The following is a 27343-nucleotide window of genomic DNA, read 5'->3' as shown; positions in this document are numbered from 1 at the left end:
GCCCCTACTCAAACACACAAGGCTTCCTCCCTTTTTCTTTTCTTTTTTTCCCCATGCTACTAAATATGTCTGTGAAGTCACAGGAGAAGAACAAAGCTGGAAATGTGCTGATGGATAGTTTCTCTGCTAAAATATTTTCCAGCAAAAGACATCTTGGTAACAAGCTACTCTGTAGACTATAACATATATTTCACAATTTATCTACCTCCTGCAGGATGTCAAAATAATTGGCCTATAATATTTCTAAAATATAGTCAGTCATCTCTGGATTTATTATGTGCATATGCATTTGCATAATGATGACTGAATTTACACATCGTGCATCTTTCCAGACTTTAGGCTTCCATTACTCTTTCTTTTAAAATCATAAGTCTTGTTGCAAAATGCAAGAGTCTCTAAGCGTGGTTACCATTTTCTTCGGCCTAAAAATAAGTGATGGAAGCAGTGTTCCACTGTTAGCTTATAAATGAGAGATTAGTAATCAATGATAACAAACTTGGAATTTCTCCTCCACTGGCCAGAGAAGAGATGCTTCCAGATTTGCTACTCAACTCTGTCAAGGCAGCAACTTCAACCTCAGTAAGTTGGCAGAATACTTGAGGCAGAAGCACTGCTGCCACCCCCATTTTATCTGCTACTAGGAAAAGATTTTACCTACTGCAACCCAAGGTAAGTGGAAACAGAGAGGAGGTGGCCCCAGTAGAGAGTGATGGCTGGTACTGCTGATGGGCTATCCTGAAGCTGTCCCCAGCCCCATTCTCCCTTGCTTCCCTAAACTACACAGAATGGAAAGTCAAATGCCTTCCCACATTCCCTTGTGGCTTTGGGTTGCCACATGACTCAGCTCTGGCCCATGAGATACAACTGAGTCTTTTAGCTTTTTTTGTCCATAGGATGAATCTCACTAGGAATATATAATAAATTACTGTGGTTTAAAGTCATTTGAAATATTTCTTCCCTCTGTATTTTTGCCACTAACTTACTATACCTTTGGATTTTTTTTTTTTTAGGAAATGCTTTTTAAATTTAATTTTGTTCAGAGTTATGTATTTACATAATTCCAAAGTCAAATCTGCAAAACATGGTAAATCAGAAAGCCGTTTCTATCCCTATCTCTTCTACCTGGTTTCCTCCTTACTACATGTGGCAATTTTTTAAGTTTTTGGCTTATTTTTCTACTGGTGTTTTTTTTCTTAATTTTAATTTTTAAATAATTATAGAAAGTTGCAACAATAATACAGAGAGTTCTCATATAACTTTCATACAGCTTCCCTAATGTTATATCTTACTTAACCATGGTACATTTGTCAAAACTAGGAGGTTAACATTGGTAAAATACAATTAACTAAACCATAGACTTTATTCAGATTTCATTATATTGTTGTCCCACTAATGGCCTTTTTCTGGGCCAAGATCCCATCTAGGATCCTGCATTACATTTAGTTGTCATGACTCCTTGTCTTCTCCACCTTGAGATGGTTTGCCGACTTTTCTTTGCCTTTTATGGTTTTGACAGCCTTGGAAAGGACTGGCTAGTTATATAATGTCCTTTAATTTGAGTTTGAATGATGGCTCTTCATGGTTAAATTCATGTTATGCATTTCTGGCAAGAAAACCATAGACAACATGCTGTGTCCTCCTCAGTGCATTGTATCTGGAGGCACATGATGTCAATTAACCAATGAGGTCAACCTGGTTAAGGTGGTGTCTGCCAGGTTTCTCCACTGCAAAGCTACTATTTTTCCCTTTGTAGTTACTAAATATCTGGGGGAGATACAATTAAGGTATGCAAATACCTTATTTCTGCTCAAACTTTCATCCACTAATTCTAACATCCATTAATAATTCTTGCTTAAAATAACTATTAGCATAGCTTTTGCCAAATGGTGATTTTCTATTTCCATTATTCTTTCTATATTATTGAAACCTCTATCAAACAAAAGAACTTTTCTGTCTCCTTCATTTATTATTTTATTCAATTATTTATTTATATCAGTATGAATTCATGGATATTTATCTTATTCTATAGGTTATAATCCATTACTATCATTTGTTTTATTTCTCATATTTTCTCAGATTTGGCCATGGAGAACTTCTCTTCAAGTTGACTCTCCTGTCCTTTCAACACATCCCCATGATTTTTTAGCACTTTTATTTTCTCTCTCTCTCTCTCTCTCTCTCTTTTTTTTTTCTTTTTTAAGGGATGAGGTAATTAGGTTTGTTTACTTACTTATTTTTTCTTTTTTAAGTGGAGGTACTGGGGATTGAACCCAGGACCTTCTGCATGCTACGCAGGCACTCTACCATTGAGCTATCCTCTCCCCTAGCACTTTTACTTTCTGACACCACAAGATGTTCAGGCTCTTCCTGTATTTTCCTGGCCCTAGTCCTGGAATCAGTTACTACTCTAAGGAATCCTGGTTCCTTTTACTGGAGAATGATGTTTTAAAACCAAGATTTGGGCACTATGTATGCTTCTTGATACTGAGGTGTCACTGAACATCATCAAAATTAAATTATTTTGCTTTGCAAAAGATAGTGTTAAGAAAATGAAAAGCCACAGATTGGGAGAAAATATTTCTAGAACACATATCTGATAAAGAACTTGTCCAAGAATATTAGAAACAAAAACAAAAACAAAACAAACAGACAAAAAACCTCTCAAAACTCAATAGTAAAAAAACAAACAATTCAATTAAAAATGGGGCAAGAATCTGGACAGACACTTCACCAAAGAAGACACATGGGTGGCAAATAAGCACATGAAAAGATCTGCAATATTGTGAGTCATTTGAATATGCAAATCAAACCACAATGAGATACTATTATATATCTATCAGAATGGTCAAAATTGAAAAACAAAACAACCCAAATATTCTCCATTGCAGAATATATAAACAAACTGGTACACACATAGAATGAAATCTACTTAGCAATAAAATGGAACAAACTGCTGATACATGCAACAACATAGATGAATCTCAAATGCACTGTGCCAGATGAAAGAGGCCAGATCCAAAAGGCTACATCCTGTATGATTCCATTTACATGACACCCTGAGAAAAGCACGGAAACCAGATCGGTGTTTACCAGAAGCTGGAGTCAGGAGAGAAGATAATTACAAAGGGGCACCAGGGAATTTTGAGGGTTAATGGAAATGTTCTGTATCTTGTTCATCATGGCAGCTATAAAACAGTCAGATATAACATGTCACGGTGGTTACATGGATTTGTCAAATTTCATAGATCTGTATACCAAAAAGAATGAATTTTCCTATATATAATTTATTTCTCAGTAAAAAAGAAAAGAAAAGAAAGCAGGGAGGGAGGCAGACAAATTCAAATCACATCTCTGAAACTCCAGATTATCTATGTCTTGTCAAATGCTGTCCACAACACTTAACAGGGTGCCATTTAAATTTTTCATAACTTTTTGTGGTTTTTTTTTTTTTGCCTTCTCGCTCATTTTATTATTTTTTTCTTTTTAAAACATTTTTTATTGAGTTATAGTCATTTACAAAGTTGTGTCAACTTTTTGTGTTTCTGTGATTACAGAGGCCTGGAAATAACCATGAAACATCATGTGAATAAAGTACCTGGTACATTAGGAATAGGATTTTTACAAGAAAAGATGAGAAGAGCAGCTATTCTTCTATGCTGACAAAAAGTGTAAGAAGTAAACCATGTTAAGAGGCTTAAAAGCTTGAGCTCAGGAAATCTTAATTTAAGAGGTGCAGGTGGGCCAGTTACTCCTTTTGAATAAAAGGCAGAAAATCCTTCCAGGCTTCATTCAATCTGGTGACTCATTTTGAGTGAATCTGTTCAGAACAATTCCGCAAGGCAACAGGCATTGCTCATTACAGTGGCGGGGAAGAGGTGCCAGCCCACTCTGAAAAGGAGCTTTCTCCTCTGTCCCCTCTAAACTTGAAGTCAGGTATCTCGTCCTAATGCCCTCCTCCCCTCTCCCAATCAAGCCCACATCTTCTCCATCCTGTACAAATCCCTTACAGCCCCTTCTGTGCAAATGAGACCAGGAGTCTACAAATTGCACCCCCGAGCCAAGTCTAGCCAGCTACACGTTTTTGTACAACCTGTCAGTGGAGTGGTTTTCAACAATTTTTTAATGGTTGAAAAAAAATGAAAAGAAGAATATTTCATGAAGTGTGAAAATTAGAAGGAATTTGAATTTCAGTGTCCATTAATAAAGTTTTAGTAGAACACAGTTGTGCCTGTTTGTTTCTGTATTGCCTGTGTGACTCACAAAGCCTAAAATATGTACTATCTGGCCCTTTACAGAGAAAGTTTGCTGACCCTTAATTTAGGCATTTTCATTCTGTTGCCTCTAAGTTGATGTCTAGACTATAAATTTATAATAATAAAAAAAAAAGACAAGGTCCAGCAGCGTCCTTTACACACTAGATCTCGTCTCTATGACATCATAACAAACCGTGCTCTTGTACAATACTTTTTGCTGCTGCTAAGCAGGATAAAGACATGTAGCATTGTGATAGGAAGAGAAACAATTTGAGAAATACATGGAGTCTTTGTTTCTAAAACTATCTACTTAAGTATCCCACAGTTGTATACACACTTACAGGAGAGTTTAGAGTCCGAAACAATAACTATTCACTAATTATTGCCTCACAATATCCAATCACTCAACTCAAAGAACATTTTATCAATCTATGAAACTCCACAAGTTACATTGTCTTTCCAACGTAAGCGTAACAGTCCTATCCAGAGCTGTGATGGCAAGTTATACTGATTCTGGGCATTTGCCTCCTCACCTGTTTATAGTCTAGTATTGCTCATATTTTCTTTTGCCATTAATCAGATTATGAGGCCAAATGATAGAGCAAAAAGAGAGCTGGACCTAGAACAGGATTTAGAATCTAAAAATTTCCACCTATATCTTGGTCATACCACTTACATTGGATGAATTTCATAACATCTTGTAGCCCTGATGTCCTTATCTGTAAAGTGGAGAAAAAATCACACTTCTCAGGACTTCTAAGTAGTAATAATTATATGAAAGCATCATGCTTATGTTATGATAATGATGGTGTGTTCCTTCTATCTTCTGGCCCCTTTCCCTTCTGCTCCGTCAACCTCACTAAAATTACGTCTCTGATATTGGGAAAGCTAATCTGTTAAGTGAGCCAATGTGGCCAGCAAATCATTTTTTTTTTAAATCAGTTGTTTAAAGTTTTTGATTAATTGTTCCTATAAACTCACTTAACAAATCTTTGGCCCTTAAGCGGACAAAGACTAAACAGTTTAATATTGCTTTTATTCTGTGCTTAGGAAAATAGGCTCATTTTCAATTGGCAGGATCAAAGATGTTTCACTAATAGGAGATGATGATCAATTAATTATGAGCTACACTTCTGTAAAGAGAAAATGTTCACATCTCTTCCGCAGTCATTATCCTTCAAAAACACAAGAGGTATATCATCAAATGCAGCAATGATGATCAGATCTTATGAGTTCTGAAGTAATAATTTAAAATGTGACTCCATGAAAAACATACCAATTAAGGGCAATAAAGGGCTAAAAACAATTGGCTCTAGACGCTGTTGTGAATAAAGTCAACTCCTATGTATACGTGCTAGGCACTGGGAATTTAACAGCACTGAATTGGGGCTCAGGGCCCAAGTTTTAGTTCTAAATCAAACATTAACCAGTTGTGTGCAATAGGCAAGTGATGTTTTAGGAGCCAGGTATTGAGCTCACAAATGTTACCTCTCCATTAACACAATTTGGTGAGTATGCCTCTTGAGTGTTCTTGGCCCAAATCAGGAGGATGCTTTTTCTAATAAAGCAGTGATTGAAAGGTTCAAAATTCTAAAAGCCATTGGTTATAAGGGTTGTTGGATTTTTAAAACAGTCTCCTTTATTCAGTTGAAGATTATATGCAATAAGAATCCGATAACACCCACTGAGTCTCTTGGCCTTCTGCTTGTGAGGTTTCTTTGCTTTCATTGCCCCTATGACCTAGCAGTAAAGACCAATCCCAAACAAGGTCAGGCTCCCTTGTATGTGTCTTGGCCCCAAAAAGATCCGCTTTGTTCTTTAATACCTGAGATGATTGAAAATAATGACCTCGGAAAAAGAAAAAAGCAACCTCTGATATCCAAAACTAATCTAATGTTCACAACTAGACCTCAGTATTTTTACAAGCTCATTTGACACTCACAGCCAGGCCATTTTTGTTCTCCTATAGGACATAAACTCACACAATACCAGCCTCAAATAAGGTTACTCTGAGATCATGATAAAATGAAAGGAAACAAGACCACTTCATAATTTTAAGCACAAATAAAAATAAGATCACTGTGCCACTCAAAAAACACCCAGTCATAGCATTGTCCTCACTCTCTGCCAGCATCCCATCTAGACCCAACTCCTGCTTCCTTAGACTCTCCCATAACTCCTCCTTGTGGAGCCCAAAACCTATATGTTCTAATACCCTCTTACTGAGGGACCCCATGATCCCCTGCAAAGAGTAATAAACCAAATTTATTTAATCAAGTGTGCTTCCAGTAGTCTTTGGCTAAAGGGCATTGACACCTCCAAATACATCTTTTCCTCTCTCATCTGGGACACCAAGAGCCAGGCTGATAGAAATACTACAAAGGTACAAACAAGCGGAAAAAAAAAATCTCACCACATACAGCAAGCTATAAAGACTTGGCAAAACAACTCTGCACTCCAGTTCCTGTCCCCTTTTTATCTTTTCCTTAATTATCTCTTGAAAAATGGACTCTCCCAAGTTTGACCTATAAAAAAAGAAACTGGACTAGAAGGATATTTCCCAAAAGGCGTTCTTTAGGAAACTAGTGTCCTTCAAATGCTGATAGGTGTTTCCAGAAAGGATTCTGTGGGAAAATGCAATTGAGTAAATCTCCTCTTATAGTTTTAGTTCCAGTTCTACAAGCTACTTTGAGAGTCATTTAAACTTCCATTTACTTAAATCTCAGTTCCTTGCCTGCAGAATGGTTCCTTTACTATGCCCTGCCCATTCCTCAATATTTGGAAGCAAATGAAAAATGTGACAGAAAAGTACTTCAAAAACAGGAGAGAACTTCTCAGGTGAGACATGGAGGCAGCAGTGAGTCCACTGGAGAGATCCTTAAGGGCAAAAGTCTAATCCAGAAATCAGGCCAAAGGACATGTGTGTGAACTAGAGCTAGCACAGTGAGAAAGGGGAGGCTGGGTGTTCCGGGGCTATGGCCAGGTGACAGTTCAACCAAAAACTTGCATAAAACAACCATTTGTTGTGTTCAGATTCTGCAGGTCAGAAATTTGAACAGTGCATATGGGGATGGCTGGTCTCTGCTCTACAATGTCTGGGACCTCAGCTGAGAAGTTACAAAGTCTGGAAGCGACTCAATGGCTGGCAGCTAGAGTCATCTTGAAGGCTTCCCCATTCGCCTGTCTGGTGGTCGAGACTAGCAATTGGCTGAAACACTTATAAATGGCTTCTCCGTGTGGTCTCTTCACGTGGGCAAGTTTGAGCTTCCTAACAGCGTGACAGCTGGGCTCTAAGAGAGCAAGAGGGAATTGCAAGGCACGTGTATGACTTATTCCAGAAGTCACATAGTGTCACTTGTGCCATATTTTAATGGTCAAGGCAGTCACAAAGTTTCACCCAGTTCAAGGGGAAGAGATGTAGACCCCCACCACTCAATAGCAGGAGTGTCAAGGTCACACTTAAGAAGAGCATATGGGATAGTAGATGTTTTTGTGACCATCTTTGGAAAATACAGCCCCTTACTCTTTGCATACACAGATGCAAAGTGGATGAAAAAATGTGGATTCTTGAAGCCTGGCTGGAGGAAAAAGAAGAAGAAATCAAGAATTCTCCCAGATTTCAAGTCTAGGTAGAAAAAAAGAATAACCACAAAAGGGAAGGCTTGAGTCAGAGTTAGTTTGAGGAGAAAGACAGTTCAAAAGATGTTCCCAGTGGTTCTGCCTTTTGAGTTTGGAGAAGATCTAAGAGTGTTTATTGGCAGAGATAATGGAGCCAAGAGGAAGACTAAAGATAGAAAATGGGGGAGAGGAAATTAATAGGACAAGATTCTGGAGGAGACAGATATGACTAAATACTCAGATGGAGGTTTAACTTCACATGGAGAAATGCTATTTCTCTGAGGAAATAGGAAGAGAGGATGAGGGAAATAGAACAGAATTCTGAGACATTCTGAAGTGGAGAAAAGGGAAAATGACAGACCTCAAACTAAATAGCCTATCTTCTCAGGGAACTAAATGATAAGAAAATCTACAGAAATTAAGATGAGGGGTCTTAAGGTCCACAAGGAATAGAAATGACTAGGCAAGAAATTAAGTAGGATATCTGTAAGATATGACTCAAGTATTTCTTATTTTTGAAAAAAGTTGAAAGATTGGCAAAATGATCATTATTGATGTTGGGTGATGAAATACGGGAATTTATTATACTGTTCTCACTAATTATGTGTATGATTGAAATTTTCATAATAAAATATTTAAAAATTTTAAAAAGCTATTGAACAATACACCTATCTCTGCTTTTTAAAAGAAACTTATAACACTGTATTTTTATTTGTGGGTTGTCAATAAAAATATTTCCCTTAGGTCAATGGCCCTCAATGGGAAAAGGATTTTCTATGTGTCTCATACCAATTACTATCCTAAATAAAAGTTCAATCAGTTAAAATGTACCTGTAAAATACTCTGCCTATTGCTTTTTAAAATGCCTGATGCATATTTTAGGCAAGTTCTGAAATAATTTTGCTTATTTCCCCTAACAGCACATTATTGCTTTTTGTCTATCTAAAAAATCTTTTATTTCTTTATTATTATTATTATTATTATTATTATTATTATTATTATTATTATTATTATTATTATTATTATTATTATTACTTAAGACAAGTTGGTTACAGGTTGGGCTCTAGTCTGTCCTCTCCATAGCGATGCCCAACTGAAGAATATCACAGGCTTTCTGGTCTTGCTGGATTTCTTCCCAGCACTGGGAAAACATTGAGCTGGCAAAATAAATAGCTCAAATCTTAGAAACACATTAGAGTGATATGGAATCCTGTATGCTTCATAGCCCTAAGCATCAACTCATTTATATTCTTGGAGATTGAAAGAAACATATTAAGAAAGGATATTCGTGCCTTGTACAAAATTGTCATGGTCGGCTAGCAAGAAATATTAAAGACTGAAGAAATATCCATGAAGTAGCCACTTGGTTTTCTGAAGCATGTCCATGATACCCAGAATCCATCAAGTTCATGGTTCCACATCTTGGATTATGAAAAGTGACTAGGCAGTATGCGTGATTTTGACCTTTAGTCAAGATCTCTTTTTCTGCATTATATTAGGAATAATGAATTGTCATAAATATCATGTGGCTTAAACCAATATTCTGGGAAAACAGCTGGTGGGTTTTAGAAATTAGATGGCAAGCAACTCAAAATCTTTAGATGATTTTTTAAGACACTGCAAATATGTTAAAAGGAGAATAGCCAAGTTTTCCAGCTTTAGCTCTTACCAAATCATTCACATGTTAACCAGGCTCCTGTCCAGGTAAGAAGCACTAGAACGAAGAACATAAGTAATACAGCGGATGAAAAATCTGAACAGGATAGAGGGAGAGGGAAAGAAGACCAGGGAAATTAATGAAAGGGAAGACGCAATAGCATAAACTCAAGGTCAGAGGAGCAGAAGACACCATGCATCCCTTGCTGAGGGGTCAAATTACTTCTTTCATATTAGTACAGCAATGTGAAAACAGAAAACAGGAAAATTTTCAGTCAGATACATTTTACTGGGCAAAAGAATGCTTAGCCAACTTTACTCTCAATGACCTTTAATAGCAATTTGAGGAACGCAAAGGAAAAACTACTGATCAAATGAAAGCACCCCCTGACACCACTCCTCTCTTAACTGACATTAATCACAAGTTGCTGTCCATAAAGGAATTTGTATTTAATGGAGAAAGAAGCATATGCTACTTTATCTTAGCATCTTACTAAACAGTAGTTCTAGGATTCATCTGCATGGACTACAAACTACATCTGGAGTTCTGCCCCTGATTTTGATGTTGGAAAGATTATAAAGAAGTATAATACATGACCAATTCAGGAAGAGAGAGAGACTAAGAGTGAGGCTGGAGTGAGACTGGTGGTGATTCTTTCTTTAAATCCCCTCGCTTCCTTAGTGGATATAAACTATCAACCAGATATACACAGACACTCTTAGTGGCCAGAGAAGTCAGCTCATCCTTTCCATTTTGGCTTTAGTGAGTTCCCAAAAGGTCTAGTCAAAGAGTCGGTGCTGGATGGACCTAGAGCAGATGCCACTCATGGTCCTGCCCTTGTCAAATCATCCCAGGAGAAAGCCTCGTCCACGAATAGGCACAGCTGTACCACACAGTCCCTGTCCTCTCTGAGCCTGTGTGGCACACATCAACGGCCCCAGTAATGGAGGCCTGGGCCTACCCTGGTCCAGCTCCCAGCACTGACAGAGACTGACTCAAGTGCTAAAAGAGTGAAGAGTAAGTGCAGACATTATTAACTCAGCAAATTTGATTTCCGGCATTGAACATGAAGCAAATGTTGAAAGGCAAATATAATTTTTGTGTCCAGTCCTCCCTAACTGTGGTACGCTGAACAACACCCCTCCTCAAAGATGTCCATGACCTAATACCAAGAATCTGTGAGATTGTTACCTTAAGTAGCAGAAGAGATTTTGTAGATGTTATTAAATTAAGGATCTTGAGACAGGGAGATTATCCTGGATTGTCTGGGTGTGCCCAATGTATTCACAAGGGTGCAAATAAAAGGGGCACAAGAGGAATCAGAGAGAAGGAGATGTGATAGCCGGAGCAGAGGAACAGAGACAGACAGACAGACGGACAGAGATTTGAAGATGCTACACTGCTAGCTTTGAAAACAGAGGAAGAAGCCATGAGCCAAGGAATGCAGGTGGCCGCCAGAAGCCTGAAAAGGCAAGGAAACAGATTCTCCGCTAGAACATCCAGAAGGAATGCAGTCCTACAAACTCATTTCAGACTTCTGACCTCCAGAACTATAAGATAATAAATTTGTGTTGTTTTAAATCACTAAGTTTGCAGTCATTTGTTACAGGAGCACTTGGAAGTGTACATGCCAATAATTTATACAGACAAGATGAGATCAATTTACTCCCAGTCCCTAAATCACAACAACTTAAGTCCCATCTCACTTGTCAGTAGAAGTCCAGGCTTTATTTGTTTGCACAAATAAAAGGGAAAGTTTACTCCTTCTAGGAATTTGCCTTGGTTGTTTCTAGCTGACTCAGTCCCCTCCTGGTTTGAAGCCACTCTTTCCCTCCACCCACAGGGCCATGGATGACCCTGCTGCTGGTCACTGTCCACTCCTAGGATTCACTTCCCTTGCATTCCTACATCACTCCTTCTTTTTCCTTCACCCAAAGCATGGTCCTGATCAGCTTCCAGCTTCCCTAATTTCCAAAGTGAAATGCAAGGCTGCAGCTTGTCTTCATAAGAAAATAATAATAAGTAATGATAAAAGTACCAGTTGAGGAACTTACGACACAGAAGTAACTGGCTTAGGTTGGACTCCCTAGAACTGGAACCTGAGATGAGAATTCTTGGGTTTGATTTCCTAGGAGAGAGAAGAGGAGTGAGGGAAACAGGATGAGGCAGGACAAGCAGTGAACTAATCATGGGGTTTCACTGGGAATTCAACTTCAACCTGATTCCACAGGGAATTCTGGAATACAAATTGTACTAGAGGATAGTACCAGCTTGAAGGCAAAGAGGCCAGCCTTTTGTGCCATGTCGGTCTGTCATCAGCCATAGCTACTTCAGGAATGGGGTAAAATAACCTCCCATTCTGCTGAGAGCAATTCTCCAGAGAAAGAGGCAGGGGTGAACTGTCAACAGGCCACACTCATAGCAGCTGAGGGATGGCGTCAGGGGCCCTTAAAGGGGATGTGGGTGGGCACCAACAGCATCTATCTCTATCACCAATAACAGAGCTCCCAACTAGTCCCTGAAAAGCACCTCTGTCAATCACCTTGGCCACACTATTGTTTGAAAGAGTTAACTTTACTTTTCATTTTTCCACCTCCTTTCCACTCCACCAACAAAAACGTCCTTGAGCTGTCTCTTCTGCCTGGAATAGAGGTCCCAGAGATGTTTCTTTGTCCCTTTAAGACATCACCCAATCCTGCTTCAGTTTCAGGATTTTCCAAGATGACTGACAGCCCACATTCCCTAGTCTTGGTCCTAGGCCTCCAAGAAGACATGGGAACACAAAAGCCCAACCTAAGTACATTTCTCCAAGTCTGACTAACATAAAATTGAGTAATATGCATGTATAGCACCAACAGCCCAATTTATGTTGAGCCAAGATGATTAGCTGGGTTCATTTCCCTTTCACAGCCTCTCACTCCTCCTTGGGGAAGTGAAGATTGATCTTCCACCTTATTCCTGTCATGCACAAACACCTCCATGAGAACAAGCAATAACATGCAGGCAATGAAATCTATAAACCCCTTCTCAGGGAAGAACATATCAGCAAAAAGTGTTATTCATACTGTAGGTGGCAACCTATTACTGGTCTTGAGAAAAAATTAATGAAAAAAGGTAGACTAGAAAAGATTAAAATTCATTTCAAATAAATGTACATATTGTTTCATGGAGTAAGACTTTGTTTCAGTTTTATCTATTCATATAGATACAGATAGATATGAATACATATTCATATCTATTCATATGTGTATATTCAAACATCTGTATATTTTGGGTCATGATGTATTTCTTACTATACACAGGAGTCAAAAAAAATGTTGGAAAAAACACCAATGTACACACTTTTCACTATACAGATATCTTCTCTCATTTTCATCCATAACAGCTTGGTTTCTTGGTGTCACTGAAGGTTTAGAAAACTCCATTTATTGTTATGGGTCTTTGCTTCATAGCTACAAAAGAGAAAGATCCGTTTGGGCATTTGTTTTCCCCAAAACAAGAAGAGTTCTCAACTCCATTCCATATCCTAAAGGTGAATTGAACTCTACTTCTGTACTATTTAAAAGCTTTGAAATTATAACATTGACGTGGGTAGAATTATGTCCCCTAAAAAGATGTGCTCAAGTCCTAACTCCCAGTATCTGTGAATGTGACCTTATTTGGAAATAGGGTCTTGGTAGATGTAATCAAGTTAAAATGAGGTCATACTAGGTTAGGGTGGGCCCTAATCCAGTGGCTGGTTATCCTTATAAGAAGAGGAAAATGTGGACAGAGAGGCACACAGGGAGAATGCCACAAGACAACAGAGGCAGGTATTGGAGTGACGTGCCCACAAGATAAAGAATGCCCAGGAGTGCCAGAAACCACCGGAAGCTAGGAAGTGGCAGAGAAAGATTCTTCCTAGAGCCTCGATAAAAAGAATGGCCCTGCTGACACCTTGATTTTGGACTTCTAGCCTCCAGAACTGTGAGAGAATAAATTTCTGTAGTCTTAAGCCGCTGGTAATTTGTTCTGTTAGCCTTATGAAACTAATGTGTGGGTTTTCCTACTTCTACTCTCACCACTACATTTTCAGAGATCTCAAGAAATATTTACATGTCCCTGCTTGAATATCTATAAAATATCTCTGAAAGGATAACCAAGAAATTGACAACTTTGGTTGCCTTTGGGAAAGGGAACAGGGTACCTAAAGGATAAGGGAGTTTTTTTTTTTTTTTTTCACAATAATACCTTTTGAAGTTTAAACCATGTGATGTATTATCTATTTTTAAAACAAATAAAATTAAAATTTTGAAAATTTATGGTGTAAACTTAACCTACCTAGCAATCTTTCCCATCTCTCCAGAGATCACTGCTGATGGAGGCCTGTCCTGTTCTTTTTAAACAGAGGTAAAGTCCTAAGAAGATGGATTGCCCACTTTCACAGAGAACCCATGGTTCACAGCCATTTCCATTTTGTACCAAAAACTCAGAAAGGCTAACTGCCCAGTCTTATTCAGAGATATCTTTAGTTATCTGCCTCTCTCTTTCAAGCTATTTGCTTAAGGATAAAAAGGTACAATGCTGGCAGCTAAAATAATGTTCCTAACCATGATATCCTTAATTATTGACTTAAATGAAGAGCCATTGTCAGATTTCTTCATTAAAAGACATATTTCATAAGCAGATAACTTACACAGATGATTTTAAAAGGACAAACTCATCAGACAGTTTGAGGCTGAGTCCAACAAGGTATGCATAGTTAATTATATAATATGAAATGTTGGACAAAATGGGCCCAAGGGTCTTTCAACATCAAAATGTCCAGTGGAGAAGGATGCAGTGTAACTGGGGCCTTCAGCAAAACACTCCTGTAAGACATCTCTACACAGTATCGGTGATCAATGCATATTTCATGAATTGAATAAAATTAAAGCATAAAATGAAGAACTAGAAGAGACTTCGGGATTTTTAGGCATGTTTCCCCTGTAATGCTCTGAAAATGGGCATCAGGCTGTCTGGGTTGGAATAGTGACTTAACTATTTCTATGCCAGGCTTTTTCTATACCTCAGTTTTCTCATCTGAAAATTAGAGTAATTATACTATCTGCCTCTTAGGGTTGTTGAGGACGTTAATGGATGTGAAGTACAACACAGTAGATGCCATTGGTGCCCGGCTCAGATACCATTTACCAGACCAGGGCACCCATGCCCCAGCTGCATCCTCCTCTGCAGAACTGCCAGGAGCTGATGGTTGTCATGTCGTCCAGGAAGTTACCCGACCCCATGGCCCACAGACAATGACTGGCTGACATGGGGGTACAAAAGAGACCCCTCCTCTCAAGGCAGGGATAACTCCAAGGTGTGGTTTGTATTTCAGAGCCTCTCTTTAAGGAAGCGGGACCATTTCCTGGCTCAGCTTCCCCCACCCTCTTCCTTTCCTGCTTCCCTCCCTCCCTCCCCTTCTCCCTGAAGAGCACTCCTGCAATGCACCGACTTCCTGCCTCAGGCTCTGCTTCTCAGGAATCCAACCTAAGGCAGAAGGTAGAGAGCTTCAAAATTAAGCGTATAAACAGTCAATCCATTTTCACTGTTACTGTTTAATCACTCAAATTTAGGGCAAGCACAAAATCAAAGGACCTCTGACAAACTCTAAACCACCCCGAAGGCTTACAGAGGAAAGTGGTGATACAAAACCTGAAAAGGGTGAGTCCATTCCCAAGCTAACACTGAGGAAAAAAACAGAAGCCAGAAAGAGCTAGACCAGCCCTGCTTAGATTGTTTTAAAAAGAATAGAGACCCTGTGATTAAGGCCTGAGATTAATATTACGTGCTGCCTTGACATCTGGTAAAATCAGCAGGGTCTCAATTGGCCTAATTGCAAGTTCCTCTCCTTACTCTGCTACAAAGGTCCCCTAGCCAAACAACTCTGCTTATCACAGGGACCAAGCACAGTTCCCTGCAGCCTTTAGAACTATTCAAATGAGCCAATCGCATTCTCCCACAGGAGCCAGGGTGCACCTAGCTCTCCTGATACCACAAAGCCTGCCTCTCACAGCCCCTGGTTGTTGGCTCTGCTTCTGAGTACAATCCCCAAGTAGCCCTACATGGCATGGGACCCCAGACTGTGACTTTATGTGACTCTCATCTCTCCCGGGGTGGATGCTGTGTGTTCAGCCATCCCCACAAATCCAGGGTGGGGATCCATTCATTATCAGTGGGGTAAAGAGAAAGCAATTAAAACAGACCCTTATTACCAGGGCTTGTAAGAATTCTTAGTTTTTTAACTTCTCCCTTGTTTTGTTAAACTTGCCGATTTTCACATATGAAATTGAGAAAAGTCAAGTGTGTGTGTGTATATGTGTACATGTCAAAGAAACAAAATTAGGTTAGAAGAAGCTGTAAGCAAACACAGGAAACAGGCTGTGTGTGTGGATGAGAGGCGGGAGTGGATAAAGCCGGGTTCAGCTTGGGCCAGAGGGAGACTGAAATGGACAGCTTGCTGAGACAAAGCTGTGTTCCAGGTAGAAGCATCACTGCTTCCCATTAGACCAGGGTGCTTCCCATTGGAATAGAAACCAAAACTCAGCGGGAACAAATCAGGTCTCAAAGCTGAAGGAAGTAGAGACGCCTGGATGGAAACAAAAAATGAATGAGAAGCAGGTGCAATAACCATTATTCGTCAAGAAATCCTGATGCTGTGGTTCTTATTCATGTAGAATGTGAGGGATGAGGTTTGGTTCCTCTCACTAGTTTTAGCTAAGGTCATCAAAAATTATGGCTGCCTTTTATAAGTACGAAGTACCTCGAACTTGATACTCAGCCTAGTTATGAGATCACTGGGGACAAGTTGAATGAGGTGCCCATTTTTAGAGCTTTACAGAAGAAACCTTTCTGACAATCCCCAAATCACATTCCTTCTGCACTTCTCATTCAATTTAACTCATGAATTAGGCACTTAGCATCTATATTATAGGATACCTAATGTACTGTGTTTTCCCACGTATGCACCTATGATATGAAAGAATCTGCCCTTTTAACAAGCCCAGAGTCTTATGCATCCCAAAATTTGAGAAGTAATACTTGAAAAAATGAAAAGGAGAAAAAAATACAGGTGAAGCACCAACATTAAAATACAGGAGTGTTCCTTTAAAAAAATGAGTCAGAGGCATTTCTTCAGAGAAGACATACAGCTGGCCAACAGGCACATGAAAAGATGGCCAACATTGCTAATTATTAGAGAAATGCAAATCAAAACTACAATGAGGTATCATTTCATACCAGTAAGAATGGCCATCATCATAAAGCCTACAAATAATAAATGCTGGTGAGCGTATGGAGAAAAGGGAGCCCTCCTACATTGTTGGTGAGGATGTAAATTGGTGCAGCCACTGTGAAGTACAGTATGGAGGTTCCTTAAAAAACTAAAAATAGAGTTATCATATGATTCAGCAATCCCACTCCTGGGCATATATCTAGAAAAGTCAAAAACTCTATTTTGAAAAGATACGTGCACCCCAATGTTCACAGCAGCACTATTTACAATAGCCAATCATGGAAGCCACCTAAATGTCCTTTGACAGATAAATGGGTAAAGAAGATGTGGCATATATACACAATGGAATACTACTCAGCCATAAAAAAGAATGAAATGATGCCATTTGCAGCAACATGGATGGATCTAGAGATTATCATACTAAGTGAAGTAAGTCAGAAAGAGAAAGACAGATAGCATATGATATTACTTATATGTGGACTCTTTAAAAAAAATGATACAAATGAACTTATTTACAAAACAGAAATAGGCTCACAGACATAGAAAACAAACTTACAGTTACCAAAGGGGAAAGAGGGGGAGGGATAAATTAGGAGTTTAGGATTAACAGACATACACTATTATACATAAAATAGATAAACAACAAAGACCTACTGTATAGCACAGGGAACTATATTCAATTTCTTGTAATAATCTATAATGAAAAAGAATCTGAAAAAGAATATATGTATATGTGTGTGTGTGTGTGTGTGTGTATATATATATATCTGAATCACATTACTGTATACCTGAAATTAACACAAAATTGTAAATCAACTATACTTCAATTTTTAAAAATGGGTCAGAGGGAGTTGTTCTTTTAAAAATAGAATTAAATGAAATAAAATAAAATAAAGATCGCACAGATCAAGTCACACTATTAATGGACCAACAGGAAGGGCAGAAGCTGTTGAAAAGAGGATGAAGGTAATTGTTCAACTTCCTGAAAGGTAGGAAGGTTAACCTGGGATTTGAGGATGAACAGGATTTAAATAGACATAGAAAGCATTCCACACATCCACACAATGATGGAAGTGAGCATTCAGTTCAGCAAATATTCATTAATTACTAAAAAAATGTGACAACATCTCAAGAAGTACACAGTGGTTGCCATTTTAATTTGGCTCACTCCTTATTTGAGGGAAATATTTTTGGTTATAAAATCCAGTTTAAACACTCAAATTATAAAAACCAAAACTAAATGGTACTACACGCTTTCTTTATTGATGTGAGACTTGACCCTATAGCTCATGCAGTGCCACCAAGGACCTGGTTTCTCACTATGTAGTTTCTTCTCAGCCTTCCTTGGTGTTGGCACCATCCTCAGAGCTTTCACACTGATCCTTCGGCTTTCTCTCACTGTAGCAAAATGGCAGCTCAAGGCCAAACTTCATATCCTCACACCAAACCCCTAGGACAAGAGATGGTCTCTTTCTCTTTCTGCCTATCTTTCATTCCATCTTGAACCACGCTCTCAGTTGCTCTCTGTACTCCCATTCCATTGGCCTATTTCAAGCTCATCAAATATGTTATTCCTACTTCTATCACAGAACATGGATTTCCATGGTACACTCTTCCTACTCTTTGCCTGGTTAATACACACTCAAATTTCACTTCCCAGCATAAACTTCATGACCATAAGGAAGATTTGTTTGCCATCCTCACCTACCAGACAAGGTACAGCCCTGTTATATGCTCTTAATACATAGTATAGTTCTCCTTCATGCAATATATTAATATAACTATTTGATTGGTGTTTGTCTTTCCTATGAGAAAGAAACCATGTATGGTTTGGTTTACCACTGTATCCTCAGCATCAATCAAGCGTCTGGACAGTGGGCACTCAATAAGTATTTGTTGACTGGATAGTTGGATGGATGGATGAATAAATGGGTGGAGGGATGGATGGAACTGGCTTCTAAACATGGCCATGTAACTAATTAGCTATGTAACCTTTAGCTTTTTTGAGATTCAGTTCTCTCAGCTGTGAGATGAAAAGGTTGGACTAGTTGACCTTTAAGATCCTTTCTGAATTTAAAGTGTTGAATTCATAAGTGTTACTGTCAAGAGAATTTCTTTAACTGAAGGTATTGTGGAAACAAACTAAAAAATGATGTTTTTAGTTACTCTGCTATCCTTTTATAAATGTCATTTTTAATCTAATTCTGACTTTGTGTGGTCTCATGCAGTAGTTAGCAATCTGGAGAAATTGATATCCTACAACTGTTACCAAGCAGCTGGAATTGCCAAATAGCTAATACATGTTAGAAAAAAATATATTGACAGTCTAGGCAGATGTTAAATGAAATGTTACTGAGAACATTTTACATGTTCCTTTCTCCACCCCACCCCCCAAAAAACTTGCAATATTCAAAGTAAAGGGTTGATTTGGTTTGCTACACTGCTAAAACTAAAATTTCCATTTTTGAGTGATGTTTAGTACAGAGCATTATTACCATACTGAAATAGTTTTATTTTGCATTTACGAAATAACTTTGCTGAATCCAAATTCATAGAAATTTGATTAGATTCTAAATACATTTGCGTTCAGGGTCCAATTCATATCCATCTATTTGTGCATTTTAAGAGAAAATATAATTTATGTTTTCACTTGACATGCCTATGAAGCACAAGATAAAACTTCCTACCTGCCCCCCCATTCAACATCTGGATCTGAACCATAATTTGCCTATAAATAAGAAATGAGAATTTTGATCAGGCAGCTTTGCAATCTGTTCAAAATAGTCTGGGAATGCTTGATTGCATAACAAATCTCCAAGTAAATTAAGTGGTGTTAAGAAAGTTTAACTACCATAGAATATTTTATTATATTCTATATTCCTTTAAAAATTTATACTTTCTAATGGAGTGATGCAGCCAAAGTATTGATAAAGAGAGAGAACTATATGGAAATGTCCTTGTGAAAAGAAACTCTCCCTGTTGAGGAAATCAAGGCTCCATTGTTCTTCTTCTAAGTGGCTGGGGCAGGAACTGGCTAACTGTTCCCCAAACCCATTTCCATATCCTCCTTGGCTCCCAGGTAGACTACATTTCCCAGCCTACCATGTGACAGATTCCTGGCCAATGGAATGTAGGCAAGAAGTTATATATCTGATTTCTGGGCCTGGCTTATGAAATCCTCCCAATGTAATCCTCCACCCTCTTACCTCCTACACATTAAAGATGGCAGAGTGAGGTCTGCCTTGTTCTCTGAACACTGTTTAGGGCAGAGCCTCTCTCCACATTCTCATATTCCCAACCAAGTTATGAGCTAGCAGAAGAGAGACTACATTATCTCATCCTTCATTCTTCTTAGTATCTCAGGCTTCTGAGCACAGCATAGTACCAAAAGCTTCCACTAAAAATTTGCTATAGGTGATTATTTCTTTTCCCCCATGTTTTCTTCATTTTAAAGACAGAAGAGGAAAGGAGAAGTGAAAGGCTGACATTCCATGACTTATTTTTGTCCAAGAATCATCTCTCCTTGCATAAATTGGGTCCATAAAATAGATCGGATGCAAGAATGGAGAAAATGTTAGCTTCTTCAAATGAGTGTGCTAGTCCAAGTTCTCACAGAAGCATATGCCAAGATGAGATTAAACATGCAAGGATTTTACTAAGAGAAATGCCCATGAAAGAAAATGGAGAGTGAGCCAGGAAAACCAGAGGGTCATCAGACCATGATGCAGTCTGACCCAGAGTAAAGGAGGAGAGAAGGCTGGGCAGAAGTGTGCGGCCACATCATCTAAGGAAGGTTTGGCAAGGCCATCAGGGAGTTCTCAAGCCAGAGTTGGCATTCAGAGGAATCCCGCGCCCTTCCAGAAAAAAACCTGTCTTGGTATGCCTGCCACACATCATTGGCTGGGAGCAGCCCTTGGGAGGCAAGGCCTCAGCTTGAACTTGGAAATAGAGATGGATTTCAGAACCCAGCAGTTGGAGCTGTCAGTCAACTAGGAGCTGTCAGTCAACTACACTCCCTGCTGTTCTTCAAAGCAGTCTCATAGCCTCTACAGAGTGTTCTTTTAAAGGCAACATGAGTTTATCCATCTTATCCCATATATCATTTTGTTTCAATAGATATTAGTCACTATAAAAACATAAAGGATTAGGACCAGAACAAACCAGTCTCCATGATGGGTCTTGTCATAAATTTTGTTCTTATCAGTTAATAACATAATGCTTCCCCGTTGAATAGAGGCTGATTAACCAAGTTAGGATTTATATTCAGCTGCTAGTTATGAGAACAGGAGATAAAAATGGTTTAACCAAGAAAGAGGTTGATTTCCCTCTTATATAAAAGAAGTCTGTAGTTAAGCAGTGCAGTGATAGTATAATGACTCCAAAGTATTATCCTGGACCAGCCACCTACTATATTTCTATTCCTTCATTCTTAGAGTATGACTACCATCCTCAAGGTCACCTCTTATTCCATAATGGATGCTAGGGACCCAATCATCATGCTTGTATTCCAGTTAGGATGATGGGGAAGAAGTGAAAAGCATAAAGGACATACGCTAGCTCTTTGCCCCTTTAAAAAACAAACAAAGGAAACTATTTCTGGGAAGTATCACTGTACACAGTTACAGAATTACAACTCATTGGTAACACCTTACTACACAGGAGGCTAAGAAATGTATTATTTTAGCTGTGCAGAAGAATGCCCCAAATGTTTTTATAGAAGAAGGAGTATGAATACTGGGCACATATCCTTTTTCACAGCCATTTCTCGGGTTTGGTTCTGAAAAGAAAGTTTTAATTTAAAAAGGCTGGTATGGTATTCCCTGTGCTACTAGACGAATGGATTATGTTTATGAGAACCACTGATCCAATTCAATTGCCTTCCATAAATTTGGACATATTGTTTATTAGTTGTCTTGTCCATATAACCTATTCATTTTGTACTTTCTGCCCTCTCTGAACAAAAGTAAATTTTCATCCTTTTTTCCATTGTATTAGAGGCCTTCTCGGCTATCTGCGCACGCCACCAGCTCACCTCTCTGAGAACTGCTCTCCCAGAAAAGAGGGGTCCCTGAGTCATATTTCTAGCTACCTAATGTATCCTTTGACCCTTGAATATTGGCTCATGGATAGAAACTATTCCAAGCTGAGCAGACCCACTTCTCTCTTCTGAGAATTTGGATCTGGGATCAAAATCACAAATCTGTCTCCACTGGTCATTTGAACAAAGGAGATGTAAATATATAAATGATAGGGACAGACATCTTCTGCCATGTTTATGGGACAATCAAGAGAGCCAGTCTGCTGACAGAGGAGAGGGAAGCAGAGATGGCACAGGCCTTACTTTGCTGTAGCTATGTAGATGGATGCCTTCCACATATATTTTTCCAAATATTACATCCATGTAGGTGAACTGGAAGGACCATAAATAGCTGGTGTAGCTAGTGTCCAGTGTTTTCCAAACTACCTTTATTATTATGACGTAACAAATAACCATCCCAACCTTTCCTTCGATGGTCCTCCCAATGTGGTACACTGGAACCAGCTTAAAATTTGTTGATTTTTAAATGTGTTCCCCCATCCCCACGTTCATCCTGAGTGTATATTTCTTTGAGTAGCTGTTACTTCCCACCAATAGAGTCATCCTGCCTGCCATATGTTATCACAGCTATTAGGAATAAAGATGATGATAAGGGGTCGGGTTATTGGTTTGGCTTATTGGATTCAATTTGAGAAACTGAGTTCAATAGGGGTTCTACACTATGCAAGGTCTGGAGATTGAACATATAAATAAGACATGGACCATGCCCAGCAATTTGTAAGTCACTACCATAAGTGACTCTCAAACAAACTCTGGTATTGTACATGCACATCAAGTCATATCTAGCAAAAAGGAGGTAAGATCTCTCAGTTGGAAGATGACTCAATAGCCTAGAGGCAGAAGGGAAAGATGATTCCATTAACTTCTTAGAAAAAGGAAAACCTTTCAAAAGTTTTTTTTTCCCCCTCTCTGACCTGATTTTTACCTATACCCTTCTGTTTTTTTGTACTCGGTATACAGACAGCTCCACTGAGGAGGGGATCAAAAAAAAAAAAAAAAAAAGCCAAAGCAAGGTAAACAAAAGAAAAAATCTATACATAATGAACTTTGAGGTGTTTTTCAAATCAAAAATCTCATAATTATCCCAGGTTATGAACGTCTGTAAAAATTTTAATGCAGATACAAGAAAAGAACAATACTTTTTCTTAGTCTTCCCTTCTCACTCTGATGTGCCTTGCTGTTTTTTAAAAAAAATTGAATTCTCTGCCTTCTGGAACTTTTTACCAGCAGGAGGTGAGAAATCATATAAATTGCTGGAAACAAATGGTAACAGTCAGTCATTTCTTTTATAATGGTACATTAGATTGGTGTATTTGCATGTATCATTAAGATTTATTGCAAATTCTCTAATGGAATGACAATGCTAGAGATATAGTCTGTCTAATACAATTAGAATGTAGGCTTCTGGGGTAAAATTACTACACATTTTCCTTGGAGGAGAAAAAAATGTATATCCTCTGCTATGAAAATACCAATGAGAAAAAAGAATCTATTCTGAACGCTTTTGTCCAATTTAACACTTTTCTATCATAACAAAATTCTTATGAATTTCACATTAGCCAGTGATTTGAAGGCAGGCATCTTCCAGAGTGAATTTTTTTTTTAATGCAGAACACAGGATAATCAAGATCAGGAACATTATCTTTTATTCTCTGATGAAAAAATCAATGCTTTATGGGTACAATTATCAGTGAAGGCCAACGTTATGTCTCTACAAGGAATTGTAGGAGCACTCACCTAAGCAATGCTTCTTTGTGGCAGATGAGAGCTGGAACTAGATACAAACTCCCAAGTGGGACTAAACAAGAGGCATGTCCTTGCTCAGAGACGCATGTAGGGCCACCCCCTGCTAGAGGCTGGTTTTCAAGAGAGTTTCTTGCGCCAAATTTTATTTTCACATCTCCTTTTCCCATCAGTATTTGGAAGTATTGGTCAAACACTCCCTATTACCAATGGAAGGCCTCCCCAGTGAATACTGCTCCCTTCTCCTTCAAATGACAGAACTATGCCATCATTACTTGCACTGTTGTCATAGCTCCCATGGCACCCCGACTCACTCCAGGGAAATCATAAAACCATATGGAAATCAAACGCAATGTAATTCAGCATCTGGAAGAGTTCAGGGAATAACTCCCCCAGCCTGTAGTTTTATATTAATTTTTAAAGTGAATCTAAGCATTTTGGAGACTTTATTTTTAATATAACATTAATTTAACATAAAAAATACTATGCATATGTTCTATAGAAAGGTAGGAATAGTAAAAAGAGGAGAGAGAGCTAGAATTAAAAACCAGTGGCTTTAACATGTATTTTAACAACATGAATAATTTAAATCTGCCTCCTGGCATCAGAAAGACATTCCAGAATACTTTTCAGAGATGAATTTTGGTTACTTGAAATTTAGTGATATAATGGGTTTCAGCTATATTCAAGTGGATCATTATAAATGAAGTATGGCTAACTCAGGTGATGCTAGAACCCCAGAGGAAAGAAAATATTCAGGAGAAATATGTGGTTTATTACACATTCAGAAGCTTAAAATAATTTTTTTGTTATATTTGAAATGCCTATGTTGTACTATGTTACAAATGAGGAAATAAGAGTGTGAAATTAAGAGATATAGTCTGTCTAATACAATTAGAATGTAGGCTTCTGGGGTAAAATTACTACACATTTTCCTTGGAGGAGAAAAAAATGTATATCCTCTGCTATGAAAATACCAATGAGAAAAAAGAATCTATTCTGAACGCTTTTGAGTGTTCAGAATAGATTGGTTGAGTGGTCAACCAGTTTAAGTACATCAAATGGAATATTCACTAGACTGGTTATGTTATGTTACTTATTCTAAAGATCCATCATGGAATAGATACACTTTGAAAACGATCCTGAAGAGTGTAAAACCAGGTTGATCAATGCTTTCTGCAGATAATTCTCCCAAATGGTATATCTGAGTAAGTGACCATAGATAGCTGGTGAATTCAGTGTCAGGTGCTTTCCTAACTATCCTTCTATTATTATGATTTAACCAATACAATCTCAAAACTTTCTCTCTCTGGTCCTTTTGTATGGCATATGAAAATCAGCATGCAATTTGGTGATTCTTTTATGTCTCCCTCATCCCCATCCTCATTCCCATCCCCAGTGCATATTCCCAAGTGTTTGTTTACTTGTTCACTGATGTGTTTGTTTACCACTCTGTGAGCAACCTGAGGTCAGAGACTGTATGTAGTTTACCTCAGCATCCTCAGTGCCTGAGACATGCTGAGTAAGTATCCCAGCAAATGTTTGATGACTAGTAAAATTATGAATCTCAGGCACTTATTAGTAGTGGGATGTTGGGCAGTGAATAAAATCTCTGAAGCTCAAGTCTCCTCGTCTAAAAAGGAGGGATTAACAATAACAGCTGCTTACATCAGAGTTATTTTAATAAACAAAAAGACTGTTAGAGAACCCTCCCCTGCTGGTGGGAACGTAGTTTGGTGCAGCCATTGTGGAAAACAGTATGGAGATTCCTCAAAAAACTAAAAACAGACTTACCATATGATCCAGCAATCCCACTTCTGGGGTATATATCCAGAGGGAACTCTAATTCAAAAAGATACATGCACCCCATTGTTCATAGCAGCACTATTTACAACAGCCAAGACATGGAGACAGCCTAAATGTCCATTAACGGATGACTGGATAAAGAAGTTGTGGTATATTTATACAATGGAATACTACTCAGCCAAAAAAAGAATAAAATAATGCCATTTGCAGCAATATGGATGGACCTAGAGATCGTCATTCTAAGTGAAGTAAGCCAGAAAGAGAAAGAAAAATACCATGTGATATCACTCATATGTGGAGTCTAAAAAAAAAAAAGGACACTATGAACTCATCCACAAAACAGAAACAGACTTGCAGACATAGTAAACAATCTTATGGTTACTGGGGAAAGGGGGTGGGAAGGGATAAATTTGGGAGTTTGAGATTTGCAAATGTTAGTCACTATATAAAAACAGATTTAAAAAACAAACAAACAAGAAACAAGAGGCCAAATTTAAATTCCTATATAAAACAAGGCAACATCAAATAATCAGAAAGCAGACTGACTCACTACCCCCAACCTCACCCTAAGGCACCATATATTAAATTAAACCGTACTTTACCAGACCAGGAGAAAAACCATGCTCTTGAACTAAGAAGACAAGCCACTCTCGTTTTCAGTTTTCAAATGGTAGTATTGTAACGGAGCAGGACTCTATGAGGCCTTCCCAGGACAGACCCCTCCCCCACATCCTCTGCTTTAGCTCCTCTCTGAAGTATTTAGATAATAGTATCTGATGCACAACTCCTGAGTTGTTTACAGATGCTAAAACCCACACCAAATGGAAGAAATTAACTACTTGATGATGATCATAAGCACCTAGCCCCCAGACCTACTGGCCCCTGAGGGTTGACAATGTTAACTCCTGTGATACTGTCCTGTTATCTCACCGGAAACCAATCAGAGAATTGTGTACGAGTTGATCACATACCCTGAGATGCCCCTCCCTTATCTTGCCTTTAAAAATGCTTTGCTAAAACCCATAGGGGAGTTCGGGGATTTTGAGCATTAGCTGTCCTGGACTCCTTGTCTGGCGCCTACAGTAAATGCTGCGCTTTCCTTCACCACTACCCAGTGTCACTAGATTGGCTTTACTGTGTGCCGACGAGCGGACCCAAGCTTGATTCGGTCACAGTATCTTTGCAGGGACACCAGATCCCATTTTTATTACTGATAATGTGTTTTGCATTTTCCAGAACCATACAATAACGGGTGATTGTATAGTAAAAAGTGGGGTGGTTAGGGTAGCTTTAAGAAATTAAACAAAATGTTATGGTAACTCACAGAGAAAAAAATGTGACAATGAGTGTGTATATGTCCATGAATGACTGAAAAATTGTGCTGAACACTGGAATTTGACACATTGTAAAATGATTATAAATCAATAAAAAGTTAAAAAAAAAGAAATTAAAGATGTGAATAAATAGAAAAATACATCAAAAAAAAAAAAAAAAACAAAAACAAAAACCTGTTAGAATCTTTGGGTTTTATTACATTGTCACATCATTATTATTGCCATTATTATTCTCATCATGAATTTTCAACCATTTTCCAAAAGAGTGATTGACTCAGTCCTCTCAAGTATATGGCTGAATTTGAACTTGAAAGATGGAGCCTGACTCATGAGAAGAGGATAATAATGGGTGCTATGTTTTCATTGGAAAATCTGAGTTAGCAGCAAGAGTCCTGTTTGTTAAAATTCAGATACAGATATATTATGAGTATGGTTCAGGAATAATTGCAGGGTATCCATGGTTACAGAAAATCTTGTCAACACCCATTATTGTATGTTTACTTTGGGAGACATGTCACCACATTTCTATAAATAGAGTAGAAATTGATTCATTTCAACCTTGATCATATGTAAGCCCCC

At 38.4% G+C, this 27343-nt stretch overlaps 1 protein-coding gene across 1 annotated transcript in view; it reads right to left on the bottom strand.

The window, feature by feature from the left end:
* LOC102513403 (coiled-coil-helix-coiled-coil-helix domain-containing protein 2-like) overlaps positions 1 to 14795 on the bottom strand; it is a 22731-nt gene extending 7936 nt beyond the window's left edge. The window contains 1 exon segment of the mRNA XM_032475647.1: positions 14701 to 14795. Coding sequence (XP_032331538.1) covers positions 14701 to 14795 — 95 coding nt within the window.
* Positions 14796 to 27343: the final 12548 nt, after the last annotated feature.

This window comes from Camelus ferus, chromosome X, assembly GCF_009834535.1.
Source record: "Camelus ferus isolate YT-003-E chromosome X, BCGSAC_Cfer_1.0, whole genome shotgun sequence".
Taxonomy (NCBI): Eukaryota; Metazoa; Chordata; class Mammalia; order Artiodactyla; family Camelidae; genus Camelus; species Camelus ferus.
This window is presented reverse-complemented; position numbering and strand designations above follow the sequence as displayed.